Source organism: Diceros bicornis, chromosome 6, assembly GCF_020826845.1.
Source record: "Diceros bicornis minor isolate mBicDic1 chromosome 6, mDicBic1.mat.cur, whole genome shotgun sequence".
Taxonomy (NCBI): domain Eukaryota; kingdom Metazoa; phylum Chordata; class Mammalia; order Perissodactyla; family Rhinocerotidae; genus Diceros; species Diceros bicornis.
In genome coordinates this window covers 24,223,005-24,245,650 of record NC_080745.1, presented here as the reverse complement: position 1 = coordinate 24,245,650, position 22,646 = coordinate 24,223,005, and the positions used below count along the sequence as shown (strand labels likewise).

At 40.7% G+C, this 22,646-nt stretch overlaps 1 protein-coding gene across 1 annotated transcript in view; it reads left to right on the top strand.

The window, feature by feature from the left end:
• DISC1 (DISC1 scaffold protein) overlaps positions 1-9,381 on the top strand; it is a 339,334-nt gene extending 329,953 nt beyond the window's left edge. Inside the window, exons 13-14 of the mRNA XM_058543022.1 lie at positions 6,707-6,871; positions 8,403-9,381. Of these exons, the coding sequence (XP_058399005.1) occupies positions 6,707-6,846 (140 nt within the window). The 3' untranslated portion in view covers positions 6,847-6,871; positions 8,403-9,381. The remainder of the gene's footprint in view (positions 1-6,706; positions 6,872-8,402) is intronic.
• Positions 9,382-22,646: the final 13,265 nt, after the last annotated feature.

Genomic DNA, 22,646 nt, shown 5'->3' with positions numbered 1-22,646 from the left:
CCGTTTGCCTCACCATTCTCAGTGTCTGTGTCACAAGCTCAAACCACATCCCATTTACACATAAGAGGTTTCGAGGTCAGTTGATTCAACTATTCTGTAATAACTGCTTGAAGGACTTGATCAATAACCACACAATGGCTTATATGAAAAGTCATTTAATTCTAATAAAACTGCTATAGATGGATAGAGATTACTATCCCTACTTGACAGGTGAGAAACTGAGGCCTAGCAAGTACATGGCTGGTCCAAGGTCATTTCTAATGAGTGGCGGAATCTTCCAGCCACAAGCCCTGTGGTCCTTCTTTGCTAATCAGGAGGCAACTATGCCTATAAGTCAATGGACAGGCCTGTTCTGTGGAACATAGAGTTACTATAAAAATTTTATGCTATAATAAAAGTGTTTCATTGAAATTATGTTTTTTGAGAATTTTGCTGATCCCTGCTGAGGTAAATGGAGACATCCTGGGGACATGTAAACAGGGAGTTGGGAAGCACCTGTTTAGGTACTGAATTCAACCCCCTATCCCTCAAATAAAATCTACATCACAATATGGATTTTAACCCAGGCTTTCCTCTGAAGCCCAGGCTTTGTTCTGTGTCTCTGATTGAGGGTAAACACACAGAGGTAGCTTTAAACTCCTACAAAGCGGCACTTAGATTTGAGTGGAACGTGGTGCCCTGAGATAGAAAGACGTATTTACAAGCCTCTGCGGAGGCTCCCTACACAAACCAAAGCCCTTGTTTCAAATTAGAACTTATCTAGAGATTCAAAGAGGCTGCCAGAATCCTCCAGCCAAACTCTGACTGGTGTGTGTTTCCATCCTTGATCAAAGATACAAAGCTGAGTGTGGATGAAAGAAACAGCTTGCCAGCAACAACATGAATGTAATGTTTTTGAGTCCATAAAGCACTCTGCCAGAGCCTACTGTGCATATGATATGGAGACAACATGATTAATGTGAGTCCACATCCAGAAGATTCAAGGCTTGGATGCTATGGATGCTCATTCTTTGTGTGGAGTGCACTGAGCTTCTGCATAAGCCATGTGTGTGGGAAAGCATTGTTTATGTGGAATCAACAGAGGATTGGGCCAGTGACCTATAGTGGGATTGAGTTTCCAAACAGGGCCTCTGGGCATCCTGACTTCATATCAGTGCAACGGGCAGCCTGCTGGGAGTTGCCTGCTTTTATGAAGAAGACACTTGATTGACAGATTGGAAGAGGGGGAGAAAACTGACCATGTCTCTTCATCATCCGGACAGGCTCACTAAATTACACGTAGCATGACCAAAAAACACAAACCTGTCAGCTACCATGGCGGCGAGTCTGGAGTCTGCACCATTAATTGGAAGAGCCGGCGTCAGAGAGGTGACTCACGCCCAGTGTCTGAGGAGAGGACAGGAGGTGTGACTTCACTGCCAGCCAAGTCGGGATTTCCAGGAGCGTTAGTCTGAGTCTCTAGTACAATTTCACAGTTATTTTGGGTCCTAATTAGCAGTTGTGTTTTGAAAAACGTTTTGGGTGTATATAATGGTTCCTCCAAGTTCAAAATGCTTTAACTGAAAACCATCTAGGTTGGGTGAATTTTTAAGCAGGTATTTTTCTCATTTTTTCCTCCTTCAACTTCTATAACACACTTTCAAAGGAAAAGAAGTACACCCAGGATCAGAACACTTTTGCATGTTTCAAAGCCCCCAGGGCAGTTCTGCCTTCCTCTGAGTCATAGATGAGATGGGGACAGACTGATTCTATTTGCGATTCTATTTACATCCATGTCCAGGAAACCCTCATGGAATTCTATTCTCTCTGCTTATTTGGAATGCATGGTTCCCAATCAATTAGTTTTGGTGGTGCTAGGTGGCATGCAAATACTCTAAATACATCCAGGCACATGCGCAAACATCACATCTCTTTACGAACCCTTGTTTGGTTCAGCTTTCAAATTTGTAGCTTGAACAGAGAAAAGTAACAGGAGATTTGGGAGATTGATCCATCTCCATGGAAGTGTTTTCTGCTTCTAGAGCTAAAGAGCTGGAAGAGGGATTATGAGGATCAGGGAGCTCCACTCACAAGTTTTATAGATAAGAAAACTGAGACCCTAAGAGGTTGTGGTTTAAAGTATTGTGTATGCAGAGCTGATGCAGGTATGGTGGCCAGGGCTTTTCCCTTTGGCTCCCACCAAAGGGAGTAGGGTGGGAAGAGGGAGAGTTGGAGCACCACAGTGGAGGAGAAGAGGAAGCCTAGGAGAGGGTGTGGACGCCAGGCTGTCCTGCTGCTGGGTTAGGACCAGGTAGGCACCAGCAGGAGTACCCTGTACAAGCATCAAATCCACTGAAGCAGAACATGTGTGGGGGCGAGGCTTTCCTCTTTACTCTTTAACAACTGTGTTCCTCACCTTTGGCTTTTCCGGGAAGGTAGATTTCCCAGTACTGGAGACCGTAGTGGCTGCAGTGGAACACTGTTGATATGAAGAAATACTTTAGCAAATGAGAAGCAGTTTCAAAGGATCTGCTGTAGTTTCTTTCTGAACCAAAGTAGGTCAGATGAACTGAAGACCTACTTTTGATGCAGCTGCTAAGATGATCACTTGGAATCCCAATTGACTATAAAACACTCAATTGTTTTCATACATAAACAGAAGACTCCTTTGAAAAAAATTTGAGGATCTTTGCAAATGGCTGCCCTAAATGACAATATTGCCTTACCACTGTGTTCCTCATCGATATCTGTGAAAGGTGTCTTGCTGTCTTACCACTGCACTAATTGTAAACACAGTTTGCACAATTTTACTATCAAGAAGTTATACACTTGCTTGATATGCGTGTAGTTTGTTTCAAGGTGGTAAAGAATGGTCTTGGGTTCCAAAGGTGTTTTTAAGATGTTGGCATGTCACTCCTTGTGCCATTATTGTGATTAATCTGCTGATTTTCTTAGATGCCACAGATATCTGGTGGCACATCTGTTGCAGGGGAACTTTATACTTAGTTTTGATGGCACAGCATCACAAGAATCATTCTGCTCTTTTGAGACCTTTTCTTGTACTTAGATGTAGTGAGCACCTCTATCATACATAGCTAAAATTCCAATACTGGAGTTTTACTTTATTTGCTCAGCCCTTTGACAAAAAGTCAAGGTCAAATATGTCAATGGGCTTCATCTATGAGCCCATTGGACTAGCAATCAGAAAATCTGATTCTGGTCCTGCTCTACTACTTGGTAGCCTTAAGATCTTGGTTAGATGTATCAAATGGGATACAGTGAGAAAATGTTGTAAAAATATTTTTAAAACGTATTTTTCAATATAACCTCCAAGTACATATCTGCAGCCTGGATCTCTCCCTGAACCTCAGACTCATGTCTACTTCCTACTCAACATCTCCACTTGGCTGACAAATAGGCTTTTCCAACTTAACTTGTCCAAAATCAAATTCCTCCCCACCCTCAAAAAACCTGACTCATTCCCAGTCTGCTCCTTCTTGATAAGTTGCAAGTCTGTTTTTTCCAGTTCATTCCTTAGATAAAAAACCTGGGAGTCATTCTCAATGCCTTTTGCTTCTTTCGCATTCCACTTCTAGTCCATCACCATATGCTGTTGGCTCTATCTTCAAAACATATCCAGAATCTGACCACCTCTCACCACCTCCACTGCCACTGCCCAGGTCCAAGCCATGATCTTTTCTTGCCTGAATTATTGCAATGGCCTCCTCTCATCCCCACACTTCTGTCCTTGCCCCCTTTAATTTATTAAGAGTTAAAGCAGCCAGAGTGATCATGTCGCTCTCCTGCTCCGGACCTTCCCATGGCTCCCATTTCACGGTCTATGTATGCGCCTGTGTGTGTATTTTCTGCTCCACTCACTGGCACTTAAGCTCCGTGGCAGCACTAATGTAGTTCGGTTCACTCCTGTACATCTGACATCCAGAACATTTCTTGCACGTGGGAGGAGCTCGAGAAATATTTGAATATTTGAATGAGTGAAGGAAAGAATGAGGATTTCTATCTATACTTTCATTTCCCCAGTTGCTTAATGGGGAAATGTTTCAAGTGGTTTCTTCTATAAACACATCGATTTAAATACGAAAGTATGCATGTCCATTGTGAATATTACAGAAGTATGAAAAAAAGGCTCCATCTCCCTCTCAGTACCAATCCTAGAAGTCTACCACTGTGTCCTCCTAAAGCACTTTTCTAGCTAGAAATGGCTTATCTCTGTAGTCTTTTTTTTTCTTTTTTCTTTTTTTTTTTTTGAAAATTAGGATCTTTCCATACAAGTTGTTCTGCAATTTGCTTTTCTTCCCCCCACTCCACATTTTATCCTTGACTGTCTTCCATTTCAATACATTCAAAATGTTTTGGAACTCATATTAAATAAGGAATCATACAGGCAGGTTGGCTAGAGAGAGGTATTTTATAAATAAAAACATGGTTTTAATCATATTGGGGATTATTGCCCCACAGGCTTACTAAATGAGGTTTCCAGGATTTCTAATGTCTAGCCCTGCTTAGAGCCTAAGGTATTTGCTACATCTGCTATATTAGTAAATAAACTTTAAATCTCATAGTGCCTCACAAAAGGCACTGTACTCTCACAAGAAAAGAGTATTTCTTTTAACTCCAGCCCTGTGAAGAAGGTATGAGAATCTGCATTTTTACCTGTGAAAGAATTAAAGCCTTAAATGATTTGCCAGCTTCCCATAGCTGTTGATTACATCCTCAAATCCCGCCTTCTGACTCCTCCATGTGTCAGAGGAGATTGTCATGTGAAGGGCTGATGTGTTATTTTAGTTACATAACTTAGTCTTTTTCCTTTGGGGCTTCTCAATCACTCTCTTCTTAAAAACCTGTTCAGTGTGTCCTGCCAGAAATTTTACGAGTTCTTTCAGAAGCATCTCATTTTGGTTCAGTTTCTCTCTCTAAAAACCTTTGTCATCATTTAGCATGTTACAAATAGGGGCGTGTAGTCCCAGGCTGCATATCAAAGGTAATTAAATCTCAGGAGTTGGTCAGGATTCATAAACTGCTTAAGCTCCATGCTTACTCTTTATAAATGTAGCATAACTTGTGATTAAATTGCAGCTTGATATTCGATCTGGGACCACTTATGCTTTTGCTTGTATAAAGTCATATGTGTTTTCACTAAAGATTAGCAGAGCTGTCCAGAGAAATGGAGAAAAACAAAGCCCCTTAGGAAAAAAAAGACAAATATTGGATTCTCTTTTCCCTTGCACCCACCAACCGCACCCTCATTCCCTCGAGTTCAAGCGCAAGGAGTGAACCATCATAGAAAATGTATGTAAATTACAGAAATGATGAAGTCTGGTGAAGCTTCAAGACGATGAAAAGCTGCCAAAATCTTTCCAGGGTGGTTCAACATTTTTGCTCAAGAGAGGTTCATTTGTATGATTCCCAGGATCCTCCAGAGTTCCTTATTTGAAAAAGAAAGAGAAAGCTTTCTACAGTCATAACCTAAGGGTGTCTTTTTCTCTTGACATTGCATTGACATTGTACTGCAATAATACAACATTGTAGCATAGACAGACTGTGAGTGGTAAGATCTCTGTGAGCTACTTTCCCCAAAACTTTCTGTTTTCTCCATATCTGATCTAGTAATATTCAAGTGGTCCAACCTCATGTGATGATTTTTAGTGGTATTTAAGTAGTGTTGACATATTTCTTGTTTCGCCTTCGTTCCTGTTGGATGAGGTTAGTTTCCCTGTTAAATTAAGAGAATTCAACCCATCACTCATCCTGTGTTTACCTTAGAGTTGTTCTGACTACAAATACAAAAGGAAAGAGCAGTGGGACCTGACTATGGATAGACAGAAGACCATTACTGGGTAAACGTTCTGCAGCTCAAACACCCAGAAGAGAGCCCATTTCTTGAGAATGACAGTCTTATTTATCCCATATAATTAAATGCTAAGTTCTCTATGATTGTTGTCTCTATGTGAGAAGCAACTTTACAGATTAGGAAACTAAGAACCCAACAATTTAAGGAAAAACAAACAAACAAACCCAGAAAAGGCAAGCTCTCTGCACTCTGTCAAATCTTCAGTCCTTTGAATGGCTGTTCTACAAGTACCTGGGACTATACCACATGACAGCAGATTAGGACCTACAGGGGTTCAGAAGTCATTGTTTGATAAGAAAACTGAGGTTCAGAGTGATTTGCACAAGGTGATAAGTCCAGCTAATGACAAACAGGGACCATAACTCATGACTCTGAGTCTGGGCCAGAGTACCCCTCTGCACCTGTGGTGGCCCCCAAATCCTAGATGGCTCTGATTTCCAGAGGAGGCTCTGATTTCCAGCCTTTTGCCCTTTGTGCTGTCGGAGCAGTGGGATGTGACAGTTTCCCCGCCCCAGCTTGGGGCTTAGCAGGAATTACAGTCACACTGCCCATGTATCATGGAGCCTCCCAGTTGGCCATCTGTCTCAGTCTAAGAGCTGACTCTTTCCTTTTCCTTTCTAAAACCTTACTTGAGATAGTTAATAACCTCAGGCCTCGTAGAAATTGCAATCGCTCTTAAAAGAAGTGTAAAATTAGTATTAATATTTAATTCCTACAATTTGGAAGAACTTGAAACTGCAATTAGATGGCAGTGCCCATCTGCTTCCAGCAGGCATGCGTGCTCTTATTAGATCCCTCGGAGGCTGCAGAGGGCCGCCCATCACCTTTGCATGTGTTCCTTAACAATGTGCGCACAGTCTCTCAAGAGGGAGCTCCAGATGGTGAAGGAAACTCTGCAGGCCATGATCCTGCAGCTCCAGCCAGCAAAGGAGGCGGGAGAAAGGGAGGCTGCAGCTTCCTGTGTGACAGCTGGTGTCCGGGAAGCACAGGCCTGAGGCATGACAGGATGGGGGAAGGCGGGTGAGTGACCACATCATCAATATGGATGCTCAGGGGGCCCCGCTCACCTCCCCCGCATAACCAATGTGCCTGAATCGATTACGGAGACACAGAGCTTCAAGGTCTCCTGGTAGAAAGGTGGATCACGTTTGCTCTCCTGAGGCTGAATCGGAAGTCTGCACGTTGGAACACGGAGCGGGAAAGGATCTGCTGAATCTCCTTCTAAACGTCAGTCAGAGGCAACTTTACTGTGTCATTAACAGGAGCATCCTGCTCAGGACTTGAAAATCTTTTCATCTCAGCCCCCATTAGAGAGAAGCTGGTGTGAATTCTGCTAGAAAAATGTCGCTTTTCCTGTACCATCTTGCTTTTTGCTGCAATTAAAGTATTTCCTGATTCAAGAATCTATAAAAAGGGAACCTAACATAAGTCTCTCTCACCATACCTATTACACTTTCCTACAGACGTGTGGTATAAAGGAGCTAATTAACCCTAGAATCTGGAATTAACAGCTTTTCACCTTGCTTCTCCTGTGATTCACTATAATCTCAGAAGAATTAATATGAAAAATTCCAAAAGATATTTTTTAAAGTAACAGCCTATCGGTGATATGCACCTTTTGGTTTTCCTATAGTGGCAATGCCTGTCTCCGCAGAAAGGGTCCCTGATGTTCCATTGGGATATTCTGAAATTCACCTACAAAGAGAGTGGGCAGTGGGTAGGGGGCATGAATGGATCAGGTGACATGTTTAAACTTTTGAACCTCTGTTATGTTCTCCCAAACCTGTTCCACTCAGTGTCAGGGAGGACATGGATGTGGAAACCCCAGTGCAGTACGGTATTCAGCAAGGCAGTACATACTCAATGAGGCAGTGCAGTACTCAGAAGGTAGTACTTAGTGAAGCAGTGCAGTACTCAGTAAGGCCGTACAGTACTCACTAAGACAATGTGGTACTCAGTAAGGTATTGCATACTCAATAAGGCATTACAGCCTCAGCAAGGCAGTGCGTACTCAGTACAGCAACGCAGTACTCAGTAACGTGGGGCATTGCAGGCCCCTCCCTGCTGAGGCAGCTGTGAAACAGGCTGAGTTCAATTAGGCAGCACTTCCCAAAGTGCACTGAGGAAGGCAGCCTCCTAGAGATGCTCCACCAACAAAGGGGTCCCACGTAGGTCAAGTACGTTGGGAAATATGCCACGGCATAATTTCCGCTTGGAGATCCATGGTGCACATTAGCATATTAGCCTGTGAGAGAGCTTATAGTGAAGAAACCTGCTTAATTTTCTCTGACTGCAAACTTCCTAACTTTAGTGGATCAGAGATTTTTTTTTCACTTAAATCCTACCAGTATTCCACCAATCTAGTGTTGTGCGGCACTGCACTTCTGGGGAAGTTGTGGTCCCAATCCTGGTTTATGTCACTTGTATATGTGTGTTAGAGAGCAAACCCCAACTTTTGCAGAGCGTTGAGATTAATGACTACGTGCCGCGGTTTGTTGAGCTTACTGATTACTTGCTCTTTTTGAGCTTCTGTTTTCATTTATACTTACAGAAAGAGTGCTGCTCCCGCCTTCGTTAGGATCCATGGATGTGAGACAATTTTTGCCATTTCCTGAAGTCATGCTGTCATTTTCAGAAGACAGCTGGCGCTTCGCTGAGGCTCCCGTGCTGTGCAGTACTGCTGTCCTCAGTCAAGGAGATGCCCCAGCTTAAGCCAGCCGTTGGCCAGGGTCCAGGAAACAGAGTGAAGCACAGTGTTTGAATTGGCTGGTTGTGTTCGCTACAGTTTTATCTTGAGCATTTTTGAAAATATACTATACATATTTTAATAATAAGTATTAGTTTGTTCCAGGAATTCTTGGTTTCTTAATGATGGACCAAATTCCTGAATTATTTATAATCATAGCTAAAAATTATTATATACTAGTCATAAGGCACTTGAAATCCTTGAATCCTTAGATTAATTCCAGTAAAGCAAAACTTGGGAAGAGTCAGAATTGATCATACAGTCAATAAGACCTCCCTACTTTGATGCGTGTCATTTTAAAAAGCCCCCCAGACACGAGACATGTTAACAGTCACTGACCCAAGTGTTTTGTATTACTCAGACATCATCATGAATAATTCTGTGAGGTCATGATGTATTTGAAAATCCTGGAGGCTAATAACTGCTCTGAGTGGGCCCCCAAATAAGGGTTCTCTGGTACCTCCCCTAGGCGCTGTGTTCATTTCCTCGTTGAGAAGCCTGGCTAAGTTTAAGTACTAGGGCAGGTGAATGATGCTTTAGCCACGTGCTGCAACTCACCTCTGGTCTATGCGGTTGTCAGAGTCAGCCAGGAAGGCTGCTAAAGGCCAGGGGACTTCCTCTGGCCACAATGCCTTCTCAGGACAAACCCCCTCCTTGGCCACTGTGACCCTGGAAGACCCAGGACCATTTATCTCAAACCATAATTTAGGGCAGTTTTTGTCAGGGCAACAAAAAAAGAAATTAGGGCTTGAATTTAAAAGCAATAAAACAACAACAATAAAATTTTAAGAAGACCATGAGCCAAAGGGCAGATTGAAAATCATGAGTTAGAGGCTGACTTCACTGTGACACAGTGTGAGAGAATAAATAATATATTACACTGCCCACTGTGCTGAGATGCTGGCATTCAAATGGCTGCCCATTTATCTTTCAGCAGCCTGAGTGAGGGCATGTTCTCAGTTTGGAACAGTCTCAGTTCCTTCCAACTTCCTAAATTTCAAGATCAAAATGATCCTTCCCCAAATCAAATTAATATTGGGAACTTGTCTTCCTCTGCAATCAGGATGGTTTCCCTATCCCAGGAACATGTAAGGGCTGTCGTGTATGTGCTGGGACCGTCCTAAGACCTTTGTAATCATTATCACCTTTAATTCCCATATCAACCTTATGAGGTAGGTGTTTGTAGATGCCAAAACTGAGCCTTAGGAGACTAATTAACTTCACCAAGGCACAGAGCTGGTAAGCAGTGGCATGACAGTAGCACTTAGAGACAGGTGGAATACTCTTAAATGGTGCTCTTCCTAAAGTGCCTTTAATGTCTTTTTGGGACTTTGAGTCTTGGAACTTATTAGTTCACTTAAGAATGCATGGTAGCCTTGGGAGTCCTGCCTGAAGAGTCAGAGAAACTGAGCCTAGGGAACCTTGGCTTCCCTCTCCCCCAGGTGAGCTCCACAGTTCTTCGGCCATTGAGTCTAGGCTCAGACAGGCTGAAGCACACCTGCCCACCCACCACCGTCCTAACCAACCATTCATTCCCAATCCACCACAAAAGCCACGCCAGGGACAACCACTTACTGCCTCACACTGGGCACATTTTCTTGAAAATCCCCATCCAGTTGGTGTTTTTCAGAAAGCATTCGAGAAAGCAACCTTACACTCATTGGTCAATGCCTTTTTGTGTAAGTGATTCAATAGTTTTATTTTTAATATCCTCACCTTATCTAATCTTTGAATTTTGTCATATAATTTATTGCTTCATGAAGTTTACTTTTTGTTACATGAAATTAAAACTGATATCTAAAACATGGTGCATCTTTAACATTTTTTGTGTGTCTTCTGGAGTATGGATGATAGGAAAAATTTATCAGGTTTGTACATCTCATCTTTTAGTTACAGGATGATTAATTGTATAGTTGCATCACACAAAACATTTATAATAAAACAATGCTTTAAAATTGTGTATGTATTTACTTTCAGGTATCAACCAATCAGAAAACAATAGAATTTTCTATTCCAGACCCCTTGGTTGAGGACATTGAAAATAACATTACCACTAAACAAGACAAAAGTGCCACCAACACCACTGGAAATATTTTCATGAAGACACTGGCTAATTCAGTTAGGCAAGAAAAATAAGTGAGGGTTACAATTTGGAAAGGAGGAGATATAGCATTAATATGGTATAGTGATAGACAGATGGTATAATGATAAGATAGAAAACCTAAGAGAATTAAGAGAAAAATTTTTACACAATTAACATACCAAAATAAACAGGCTTTACATATCCAAACAATAATCAGAAAAGAAAGTATAAGAAAAGACCACATTTTCAATAGCAACAAAAATAAAGAGAAAACAGGTAGGAATAAAATTAAATAAGAAATGTATAAGTCATAGATGAAGGAAATTTTAAGATGGACATAAGAGGAGAACTGAATAACTAGACACATTATACTTTTGGATAGGAAATCCTCATAAATTGTCAACTCTCTATACATTATGTAATTTATGAATATTCCCTGATCCCAGTTGAGTCATAGGTGTCCACTCCCCGCTTCACCCTTCTAGCAGTTCCTCATCTAGGTATTTAAACTACAGACATACACACGCATGTGCAGAAATGTACGCTTGTACCATTAAATTAATTAAACAAGGAGGCCGTTAGACAGAGGTGGCTCTAATGCCGTGGAGGCCGACATAAGCAAACCTAAACCTAAGCCTGTAAACGCTTCAAGGTTATGAAATCAATACCTAAGGACAATCAGTCACAAATAGCCAACTAGGCTTTAAGCCATAGCCAATCAATAGTGCCCTTGCTTTGCTTCCACCTCTTCTCTATAAAAGTCTCCCCGAACTCCTGTCAGTGGAGCGCTCCTAACCACTTTCAGTTTGGCACTGCCCGATTCGAATCGATTTTTCCTCAAATAAACTCTTAAAATGTTTAATATGCCTCAGTTTATTTTTTAACAGTACCATTATTTGTAAAAGCAAAAATGAGAAACAACCTAAGTTTTCGTCCATAGTAAACTGTTTAAATAAATTATGGTATATCCACCCTATGGAATGCTTTGAATTTCCAAAAAAGCTTTCGATATATATATGCTTGTATTTGCAGAGATATCACTAGAAAGGGGCGCAGTGACTTAGGGAAAAGGGGACGGGAAGGAGACGGGAAGGAGATTTACTTTTCCTGTATGCTGTTCTTCTTTTAAAAATTTTCTAACAAGTGCTTATGTCTACTTATTCAAAAAATAAAATAATTTCTTTAAGAAAAAAAGCCAGATTCATGGAGACTGAGAGTGGGCCCTGGGGTAGAGGGGAGCACACAGGCCGGGTCACCTTGGTGCAAGGGCAGGATTTGTTCACTTCAGCACCCATTCTGTGCCGAGCGCAGTACTAGAGAGTGTGCCAGGTACTGGTGATAAAAGACAACTGTGACATATTATGATCCAATGATTTGAAGGAAAGTAATTACCATTGTCATTGTAATTATTATTTTAAAGACAAGAAAAGAATTTTGTTCTGACACTTTCTTGAACTATGTCGAGTGGTTTAGTACCCAAAATTCAACCCCCTCTGGAATCCCAGTTCTCGTCTGGCTTAGGTAGTTCCATAAATCCTCCTTCCTTCGAACACTGGGCCAAAGAGACCCATGTGTTGGTTGTGTGGGCAGAGTAGGGAGTGCGGGCATGGAGTCACATCGGTCCCCCATTGTCCCTTAGGAGCTAATTATGCAATCAATGTTTTATTCAAATAGGTATGCTTTTAAATGTACATACGACACACACTTTCACACTGTAGAGAGGAAGTTGTGACAGGCGCCAGAGTGAAGGACAGTCCAGAAAATATCCTTACCTCCCCTCATTGTTACGATAACACAAAAGAACTTCCTGACATTGCTGCTCCCTTTTTCAGGAGTTTGAAAAGCGTGTGTTAGAAACAAGGCTCCTGTCCATCACAGGGATCTGATCTCTTCCCATTGCTTATGTATTCATTCACTCAGGAAACATTTATTGAATGCCTGCTATAAAAATCGTTCTTCTATAGATGGATGAATTTACGACTACAGAGGTTAAAAAGCTTAGTAATGAAAATGTTGAGTGTTGACTCTCAGGAATCTTGGCTTTAAATTTACCTGATAAATTGTTAGACTACACACACACACACACACACATACAGAGACACATACAACAGCAGTTCAGTTAATGTTGAACAACAGTTATTATTTTGTGTTTTCTGTACGATTTTTATTTGTGAGAGCAATATTTAAAAGAAATTGTTTAAAAAGATTCATGTATAACTCACTATCCTTATTTTTTCAGTCTTGGTCCTTGCAAAAACATACTTTCACCAAACTATAGCCAGCGTATTTTTTCTTCTTCTTTTTATGTTTAGTATTATGGTCTTTTGATTTTTGCTATATAATTGTTATAACCCTTGTATTTATTGTTGCATAATATTCTATCAAATCAATCTAGCATAACTTAAATATTCCATGTAATTGGGCATTAAATCTTTCCAATATTTTGCTGTTATAGATAAAGCTGCAATGACATCTTCATGCATATAGCTTTTTCTTCCCTTTGAATTATGTTCCTAGGAGAAATTCCCAGGAATGAGAAGAGTAGAAGAAAAGGTAAGAAAGAGCGCCACAGTTGAAATGAAACTGGCATTAGGGGGTGAGTTGAAGATAATAACCAGCCCTGCCAGCTGCCATTCCTCTGCTGGGGGAATTCCCAACCAGGTATTGATTGGCTAAATCGATTCTGTGGTGTCCCCTCTCATCATGAACATATCTGAAATAACCACATCAGGCAAATCAGTCAGACAATTCCTACCATTTAAAATGAGCAGTGTCAACTCTGCAGCCGTATTTCACCCATCTCCTTTGATACTGCTCTTGTTGGTCTATGTCCATGCTACTTTGTCTTCAGATAAAAGGTGTGGGGTTGTGCAAGAATCCAGCATTTAAAGACCAAAGGTCCGGGCTGAAGTTGTTTTCCACTTGCCTGCTGTGTGGAGGCTGGCCTCTTGTCTTCTTGATTCTTCATTTGAACATCTGCAAAATGAAGTTGCTAATAATAAAACCTGTCTTTCAGGGTTGTGGAAAAACTCAAAGAAGTCAATATATAGGAAAGGTTTTTTAAAAATAAAGCAACATATAAAGTCATTTAAAAATAAGGAAAACTTTTAGCATAGGGAGCGAACAGAATCAATCTAAAGGGGCATGCAATCCAGTCAAGACCACTGTGCCCATCCTAAAGAGACTAACTCCTGAGATGTACTGGGCAATTCACGTGGTGGTGGTGGTTGCTGCTGTATCAAAAGGAGTGTTTCTAATTTGTGGGTCTGTCCACTCTCCTTCCCCACCCCCCATGGTGGTCTCAGACACTCGGGAGAACGTGAAAGTTTGAAAGAGAAAGTGCTTTGGATAACTTTTATTTAATCTACTCAGCCCAGCATAGCTGAGGGGTAAATACTCATAAACACCGAAGGATTTTTCCAAAGCATCCTCCCCAGCATGCAGAGTTGCACACCCACCTGAACTTAGCTTAGGATGACTATATCCAGAGCACTGTCTCCATGGCCCGTCCCCGACCCCCCCACATTTCACATCTTTGGCCTCTGAGCAATGTGGGAATGCAGATTCCAGGCCCCTGTAGGTTACCCCAGCTTTTACTCTCCTTCCCAAAGGTGCACTCTGACATTTTTTTTATTGAAATATATTTGACATATAACATTGTGCAAATTTAAGGTGTACAACATGTTAATTTAATACATTTATATATTGTACCATGATTGCCATTGTAGTGATAATTAGCACCTCTATTACATTACATAATTATCCTTTCTTTTTAGTGGTTGGAATCATTAAGTTCTAGTTTCTTAGCAAGTTTGATGATTATAATACATTATTGTCTATATTCACTATACTGTGCACTAGAGCTCTAGGACTTATTTACTACCCCTTACAAGTTTGTACTCTTTAACAACATCTGTCCCAAAGGGGCATTTCAATACCTGTCCCCTTGATTTGCCTGCCATTCTCTTTTACCTCCACCCAACTTCAATGACCTATTTCCTTAATTTTTACCAATACTTCCCACTTGGGGCTTTTATTATTTAGATCTCTTTTTCTGACCTCATTTATTTGCATTTCCTCTTGCAAGAAGAAAGGAAAAGTGGCAGTTCCTGATTACTGAGAGCTCCAGGGTGAACTCATAGTCATTCTAAAGCACTCTCTTCCTTTGCTAACACTGAACCAAGGCTGGACTGGGGCATTTATCTCCACGGTCAGTGGGGGCTCCAGCTCTCAGCAGGACAATAACACCTGTAACAACCACACAGCTGGGGACACTGGGAATAGAGGCTTTACTCTGCTTTCGTGTAAGCTTTCAGTAAATAAAAACCCCATGCCGCAGTCTTTCTTCACTAGGATGGAAGCGTCTGATGCTTTGTGTGGGCCCAGAGAGTTCTGTTCTTTACAAGTAGGATGAGTAAGAACTCCTTGACAGAGGAACACGAGGAGAACTGGAGAGCAGTTGATAATACACTCTGTGGGCAGAGACACTAGTGGAGGTATGACGAGGATGTTTAAAATAATGGAGATGACAATAAAACAATGCACTCTTACAAAACATAGGAAATGATAAAAAAAATAATCACGAAGTCCAAGAGAGGTAAATGACATGTTGCAACCTATGGGAAAAAAAGAAAATGAAAAAGACCTTTGTGCAATGGCAAGTACCACACAATGCACAGAAAATAATCTCTGATTTATTACTTTTCACACAAGGCAAGTCGGAAAGGCAGAGGGCATGTGCCGAGCAGTGTCCTGCTAAGTTTTGATTTTTATGGGCGAGCATAGAAAGGCATCTTCTCCAGGCTTGAGGAGCTGGCAGTTACCATGGAGACGCTTAACCTCGAGGGATTTGAATGGAATAAGACTTCTGGGTATTTTGTGCTACGAAGATCCTGAGTCCTTTACATAATGACACAGATGTACCACGGGTATGTCTCAGCTGTGAGGAACATTCTCAGCTAGTCGACAAAGTCACAGTGAAACTGTTTATTTGGTGTTCCAGTGTACCTTTCAGGTTTCTGTTCCACTAGGGAGCAGTAGGCCTGGGCAGCGCAGTGTAGAGGCATCAGGCCTGGTCCTTGCCCTCAGCATCTGTGCTATGCCAGGAGGCCAGGGTAGAATTCCAAAGGCAGGCAGGGCACAGGCCAGTGGAAGGATTGACCTAAAGCAAGTGTCCTTGGGGGTGATATTAGAGTAGCCACATGGGGATCTGAAGGTGACTCAGTCAAGGAGGATGGAGGCCAACACTGAATCACTTACTTGCTCTCCCCACTGCACCCCCACCCCCATTCTCTCTTTCTCTCTCTTGTTAAACCTCTTTCTTGTTAAATATCTCTTCATTCTTGATAGTTATGGCAAATCTGAAGTGATAGTCACTAAGAAGATTGCTATAATCTCTCTCAACTTGCTTAGTTCTTATTTTCATTTTGTTATGCTATCAAGAGAATATGATTCACTCTCCCATGATGTTTTTCTTCAATCATAAAGAGATCCCTCTCTCCTGTAGAGGAAGTAAAGGATTTTCTTGAACTACTGAAAGACTTCCCAAATTAGGAAAAACATTTATAAAGGCACACAGAATGAAAGCTTTTATTCCCCAGACATTTCCTGGGGCAAACATGTGATTCCCCCAAGACAGCCAAACAATGTTGTTCGGGTAAAATTTATGCTTTGGTTTTGAACCATGATGGAAAGCTGAATAGAACTGTCATAATGTGCATATTTCACATGCTCATAACAAATGGTTATATGCTTGGACAGAAGGACTAAAAGAGTCATTAATGCCCATACAACTACCAGAGAGCTATGAAATTTGACCATGGAAACATTGGTGATATTTTACAAAGAATCAGTACTATCCAGTATTTCTGCATCATTGTGCTCTCATATCACACACTCACTCTGTAGCCCCTGTGGTGCGGTTTCTGTTCCCACCACTTCATTAAAACTCTTTTTGCACGTGATCTGCCAAATTCAACGGCATTTTCTCAGCCCTCATTCTACTCTACATTTTGGTAGCTAATGTCCAGTGTGAAAACAAACCTCTTCCTTGTTTAACCTCCCTTCTCTCTTGGGCACTATGACACTACATTCCCCAATGGTCTCATCCTACATCAGTCTTCCTACATGATTGTTCTTTCTCATACTTAAAAGATAGATACCCACTGGAGCTAGCCGGGTGTTAAGTCCACGTACCCAGGGTTCACGGGTTTGGCTCCCAGGTGGGGACCTACACACCGCTCAACAAGCCATGCTGTGGCAGTGTCCCATGTACAAAATAGAGGAAGATTGGCACAGATGTTAGCTAAGGGACGATCTTCCTCAAGCAAAAGGAAAAAAAGATACCCCCAGGCCCTGTCCTCAGATCTCCTTTCTCACTGGGCAATTTTATCTACTACAACAATTTTAACATCATCTTTATAGTGATTATTCCCAATGGTATAAGATTCAATTGACAATATTTATTGAGCACCCACTATATGTTAGGTACAGGGTTAGGCCCAAAATTCAACATTGTGTATAGTTCAGTACCCTCAAATCATTCTCTGGTTTTGCCTTCTTTTCTGAGCTTTAGATTCTGCTAGACATTTCCATCACTACAATCCAGACAATTCAAAGTCAACATGTCTAGAACCAAACTCCCTTTTTTCCCCTTCTAAAAATCTGCCTACCATTCAGCTGTTCTTTGCCTCAGTTCCTAGCACTTCCATCTTCCAAGAAACACTGACTAAAACTCTCACAATTACCTATGCTTCTCCTTCTTCCTCATCCCATATCTAATCAGGCAAGTCTTATTGCTTTTAGCATTGTGAGTTTTTATATCTGTCTCATTCTCCCTATCTACTGTCTAGTTCAGATTCTCGTCATACTTACTTGAACTATTGCTATAGGTTTCTACTTGGTTTCTTTGTCTTTAATTTCTCATAAATTAAATTCATGGTCAAAGTTATCTTCCTAATCCAATGGTCAGATCAGGCTCAAAATCCTTCAATGATTTGCTGTTGTCCAAAGAATAAAGTTTTTATTCAAGGATGAACATTGTCTGTTACCAAACTATCCTTGCAAACTCATCCTGAGCTACCTCCTTCCAATTGCTCTGGTTTACTCACCATTTCTCAACTGTCCATCTGTTTTCACATGGGCCTTTGCTCATGGCTGTGCTCTTAACCTTGAATCATGGTCTTTACTTACATAACTTATACTCACTTGGGTGAGGGAGGAAAAGCAATCAAATATGAACCCTAGGTTTTGGGCCTGAGCCACTGGGTAAATGGTAATATCATTTATTGAGAGAGAGAAGGCCTTGGAGAAGAGAGGATATGTTGTGGGGAGTGGGGGTGAGGAAGGGGATAGGATGTCAGTAGTTTGGACATGTTGAGTTGAGATGTTTACTAGACATGGAAGTGGAGAGGTTGAGTAGGCAGTATGAGTTTAAATTGGATTGAGGCCTGATATCACATAGATCGTATTTAAAGCCACAGAACTGTGTAAGACCAAGTATGACTGGAGAAATATTTAAGAGACGTCTAAGAGGAGAAGAGGAGAGGAAGTCACGAGAAACTGCAAGAATTAACTCCCCTCAGGAGGAGTTTTGATGTGAAGAACAGCAGAGACATGGTGCAGTAGATGGCAGAAAACTTAAGGTCAGGAACCTTCCAAATGATTTGTATACATAATCTTAATCCTAATAACAACCCTGAAGTTAGTTACTATTATCTCTCTTCTACAGCTGAAGAAACTTAAACATACGGATCGCTACATAAAAGGAGGATATATTGGATTCCCTCAGTCCAGACATCAAACAGTGATGTTAACAGAAAATAAAAACACCTTTCTTCCCTTTTCACTTTGTCTTATGATCAAAATAGAGCAACTTTTAGCTAACACACAAGCAAATCTGTTTCTCTTCTTATTGCATGTTATATAGTATTTATGTAGATGCAGAACTAATATAGCAACAGCTTGTAATTTACATGACCAAATTATCTCAGGCAATCCTTGAAACAGTAGGGGCTGATGAGCACCCCACCGTTAACTGGTAAATAGTTTAATTGGTACTTGGCAGCAGAGTCCATCTTCAACAAGATTGCAACTTCCTCGAAGCTTGTACTTAGTGTCCTCCTTCTTCTTTCTACGTTATTTTCTCTCCCTTTAGGCCTTTTTATTCCTCAGCCCAGGTACTCGGTCATTTGTTGGAATCAGCTTCTCTGGTACTCCACATTTATGGATATATCACAGCCTATTCTGCCCTTAATGAGGCCAACTCTACTCCCCAACTCCTTTCCTTGTTGTCTAGGAAGACTGAATACCCACATCAAATAGAAGAACGTAAATCCCTTCCCAAGATGCAAGTAATGGCTGGGTTTTTGTCTGGTGTTGTCGAGTCTAAGGACAATAATTATGGTAAATAATTATAATTATAAGGTGTTGTTCGATTCAATTCTTCCCTGTACCTGGGGATTGAGGAGGAGGAGAAGCGCTAGAAATGACAGTGGTAGGAGCTTCTCTTCTTCCCCTGGCTCACACCCCTTATATTCCCTGGCACAGAAGGGAGATCTGAGCAGAATACTCCAAAGCGTGGTTAAAAATTAATGAATTTTATAACAACCAATATATCTAAACTTATCCATCCAAGTGACTATTGTTCTTTATAAAGTAGGGTTTCCAGAAGATGATAGTTTTACTTTAGTGAGTCTAATTCCTCTTTTGGAATTGTCTTCAGATCCACTTTCTACACCATGTGTGAAAACCAATTTCACCTAGATAGCCACACCTGTTTTTTGACTTAAGGGCATATTACACATTTTGATCACCTTCCTAATCGTAATAATACCTCTGGCATATTTTGGGGCACCGTCTTAAGCATTTTTAAATATATTATCTCATTTAATTTATTCAGCAATCCTATGACAAATCAGTTAGTGTTCAGTCAGAAAAACAGAAACCTTGTTAAGTATTCTAAGCAGTTTGGGAATTAATATAAGAAATTAGTCATTGGAAGGGCTAGAGGAGAAAAAGTTACAGAAGGTCACCACTAGCTTTCAGCTTCACCACCATGGTTCAGAAAATTGCTGCTACAGTCCACGTTAGGAGACTACAAGAAACCTCCACAATGTCATAGTCCACCTACAGCACAAAGGTGAGTGAGTACAGAGATGCCTGGGGGCCACTGCAGAATCTCATAGTGCCCGGGCACACATGTCTGTGCACTATTCCCCATCACCAGAGAAGTAATGTGGATTCAGCCTCCCTGTCTAAATTTCACATGAGAATATCTCATTCCGTTAAGATGCCTGGAGGCGAGATAGCCTGGGAAACGTATTTCTCTCCTGTGATACAGTAAAGAGATTAGAAGGGAGTGGGAATGAATGCTGGTTACCAAAAATATCCAGCATTAGTATTGTTCCCATTTACAGAGGATTATCCAAGTAAACTGCCACAGAAACTAAAGAGCAGAGCTCTGATTTGAGTACAGATTTATCCTAATCTAAACTCACACTCTTAACCATTCCAATGTACTTGGCTGTGGATGACTTTAGGTTGTTCTCAAAGAGTAAATATGCCTTAAAAAAATGAAGATCTGACACTGTTAAAGATTTTCAAAGACGACTCTGATGGCAATTCCAAAAGAGGAGTTTCAAAAATGTTTTGCGTTATAGCAGTATCAGAAAAAAGTAAAAGCTTCCCAAGGAGTCAATACCATTTTGATGGTTATATAAATTCTGAAATTCACAATGACTCTTAAAGTTTCTGCTCAAACATGGCATATATCACCTCTGCTTACAATCAATTGGACAAAGCACATCATATGGCCAAGTCCGACATCAGTGCGGTGGGATGGACACTCCTCTCATTGGAGGCATGCAGGTCCTGTAGCAGTGGGCAGTACAGCAAAGGGGGAAGTAAATATTTGGCAAAAATAATCTACCTTATACCAGCACCTAAAGGGAGGAAAACATTGTACATTATCACTTAATTCATTTTTTAAAATTTATTTTAGTGTTATGGATAAATTTACATAGTAAAACCCGTCTGAATGTTTGTTCCAGAAAAATATATGACCATGGAATAGTTCCAAGAAAACGTAATAATACATTTTGGTCAAGTGGGATTTACTCCAGGAATGCAAGTATGGTTAAATAGCTGTAAATCCATAACGTGAATCCAACATACTGCTAGATCTGAGGGAAAAAATCATGTGAACTTCTCCATAGATGCTGGAAAGGCATTTGACAAAATTCATACCCATTTATGATTAAACACCCTGAAAAAGTAAAAGTCAGATAGTTCCTATATATAAAAAATATACAAGTATCTCAATGTCTGTCTATCTCAGCCCCCAAACTAGCATCTTATTTATTGAGGAAGCACTGCCAATCCTGCTAAAGTCAATGGCACTGAAGTCACTACTATTTCATGCTGTATTTGAAGTATTAGCCAACAGTCTAACATAGAGAACTTTAACAGTCTTTATACACAGAAATAGGATACAGAGAAATAGACTAGAATAGAATAGGACACCAATTAGAAGATATGATGAAAACAAAGACTTCATCTACAATAATGATAAAACATTTAAAATACTTAGGGATATTTTAACAAGAAATGTCTAAGAACTATGTATGGGAAACACTCCTGAAATACATGAAGATCAAATCAAACAATTGGAAAAGCATACCACGTTCTTGGATAGAAAGACTCCACATCAATAGAACTCTGGGAGGGAGACCAACCCTGCAGTGAGGTGATGAGGGAGGACAGAATTCCTTTACTGCCCTTCATTAAGTCCTGTGACTCCACCTGTGCAAGTCTTCACATGTAAGTGTAGGGTTAGGGATAAGGGATGGAAATACTAGCAAAAAGTTATCTGGATGTTAAATATGACTATTCCTGGAGTCTAAGAGAGAAGATAAAGAAGTTAACATTTTTATGTGGGTGCCCGTGTATTGAAATCTGCCCTCTTTCCTCTCCTTAGAAAGAGAACCACTTTCCTCTATCAAGTAATATAAATTACATTCTCCTTTTGGAAAAATCCCACTACATTCTCACAGGATTAGGATCCTACCAACTTCTACTCTCAGGGTTACAATGCATTCTACTCCCAAATTTTGAACTATTCAGTCAAGAGACTGCCATGGGAGGTGAGTAGGGATGGCAAGACTTTCGGGAAAATACTTGGGTTTTGTTACCTCAAGTTCAGCATTGCCTCTCAATGAGGTCCCTCATCTGCTGTGAGGTGTACATATGTCTCTCTCTTCCTGTGACCCTTCAGTGGCTATCTATTGGACAAAACATACAGGCTTGCAACTCAGAGTCCACAATTTAAATCCACAGCAAGGAAGAGAGACGGGTTTTTTTCACTGTAACATAATCTCTCAAAGTTCCCTTGCCCACAAAGGAGATAATGCTCATGCAGAGGAATGTATCAGTTCTACCTTGTTCAGCCTCCTGCTTTCAGACGCTGCCAAAGCTCTCTTGGTGCTCAAGAAACAGTATCCAACACAATGTCTTTTCTAGCAACAGAGCCATCCACATTGGACCACACATAGATGGGGCCAAACTTTGAAATGAAATGACCCTGAGCTGGATTAACTCTTGGCAGGATATAGGCCCCCACTCATTTCTGTAAATTGACAATAACCAGCATAAAGATATATAATCCCTTACTCCTGGTAAGGGAAAGATATATATATCTTTAGCCCCTTCGGCCTGAGTTAGAGACATTTTGCTCCTCCAGTTACGCATTACAAAAGGTGTAAAAGTAGATTCACCAAAATGTTTATACTGTTTATTGCTGGGTGGCAGAAAAAAGAACAATTTTCCTTTCTTCTTTTTGTTGATATTTTCTGCAATGGACTTGACTTATCTTGCAATTAAAAATAAGTTTTAAAAGGATAAAATGAGGAAAAATTAAGCTAGGAAATAGAGAAATGCCTCACTGTGTATAAGAATAGCTCCTGTATAAT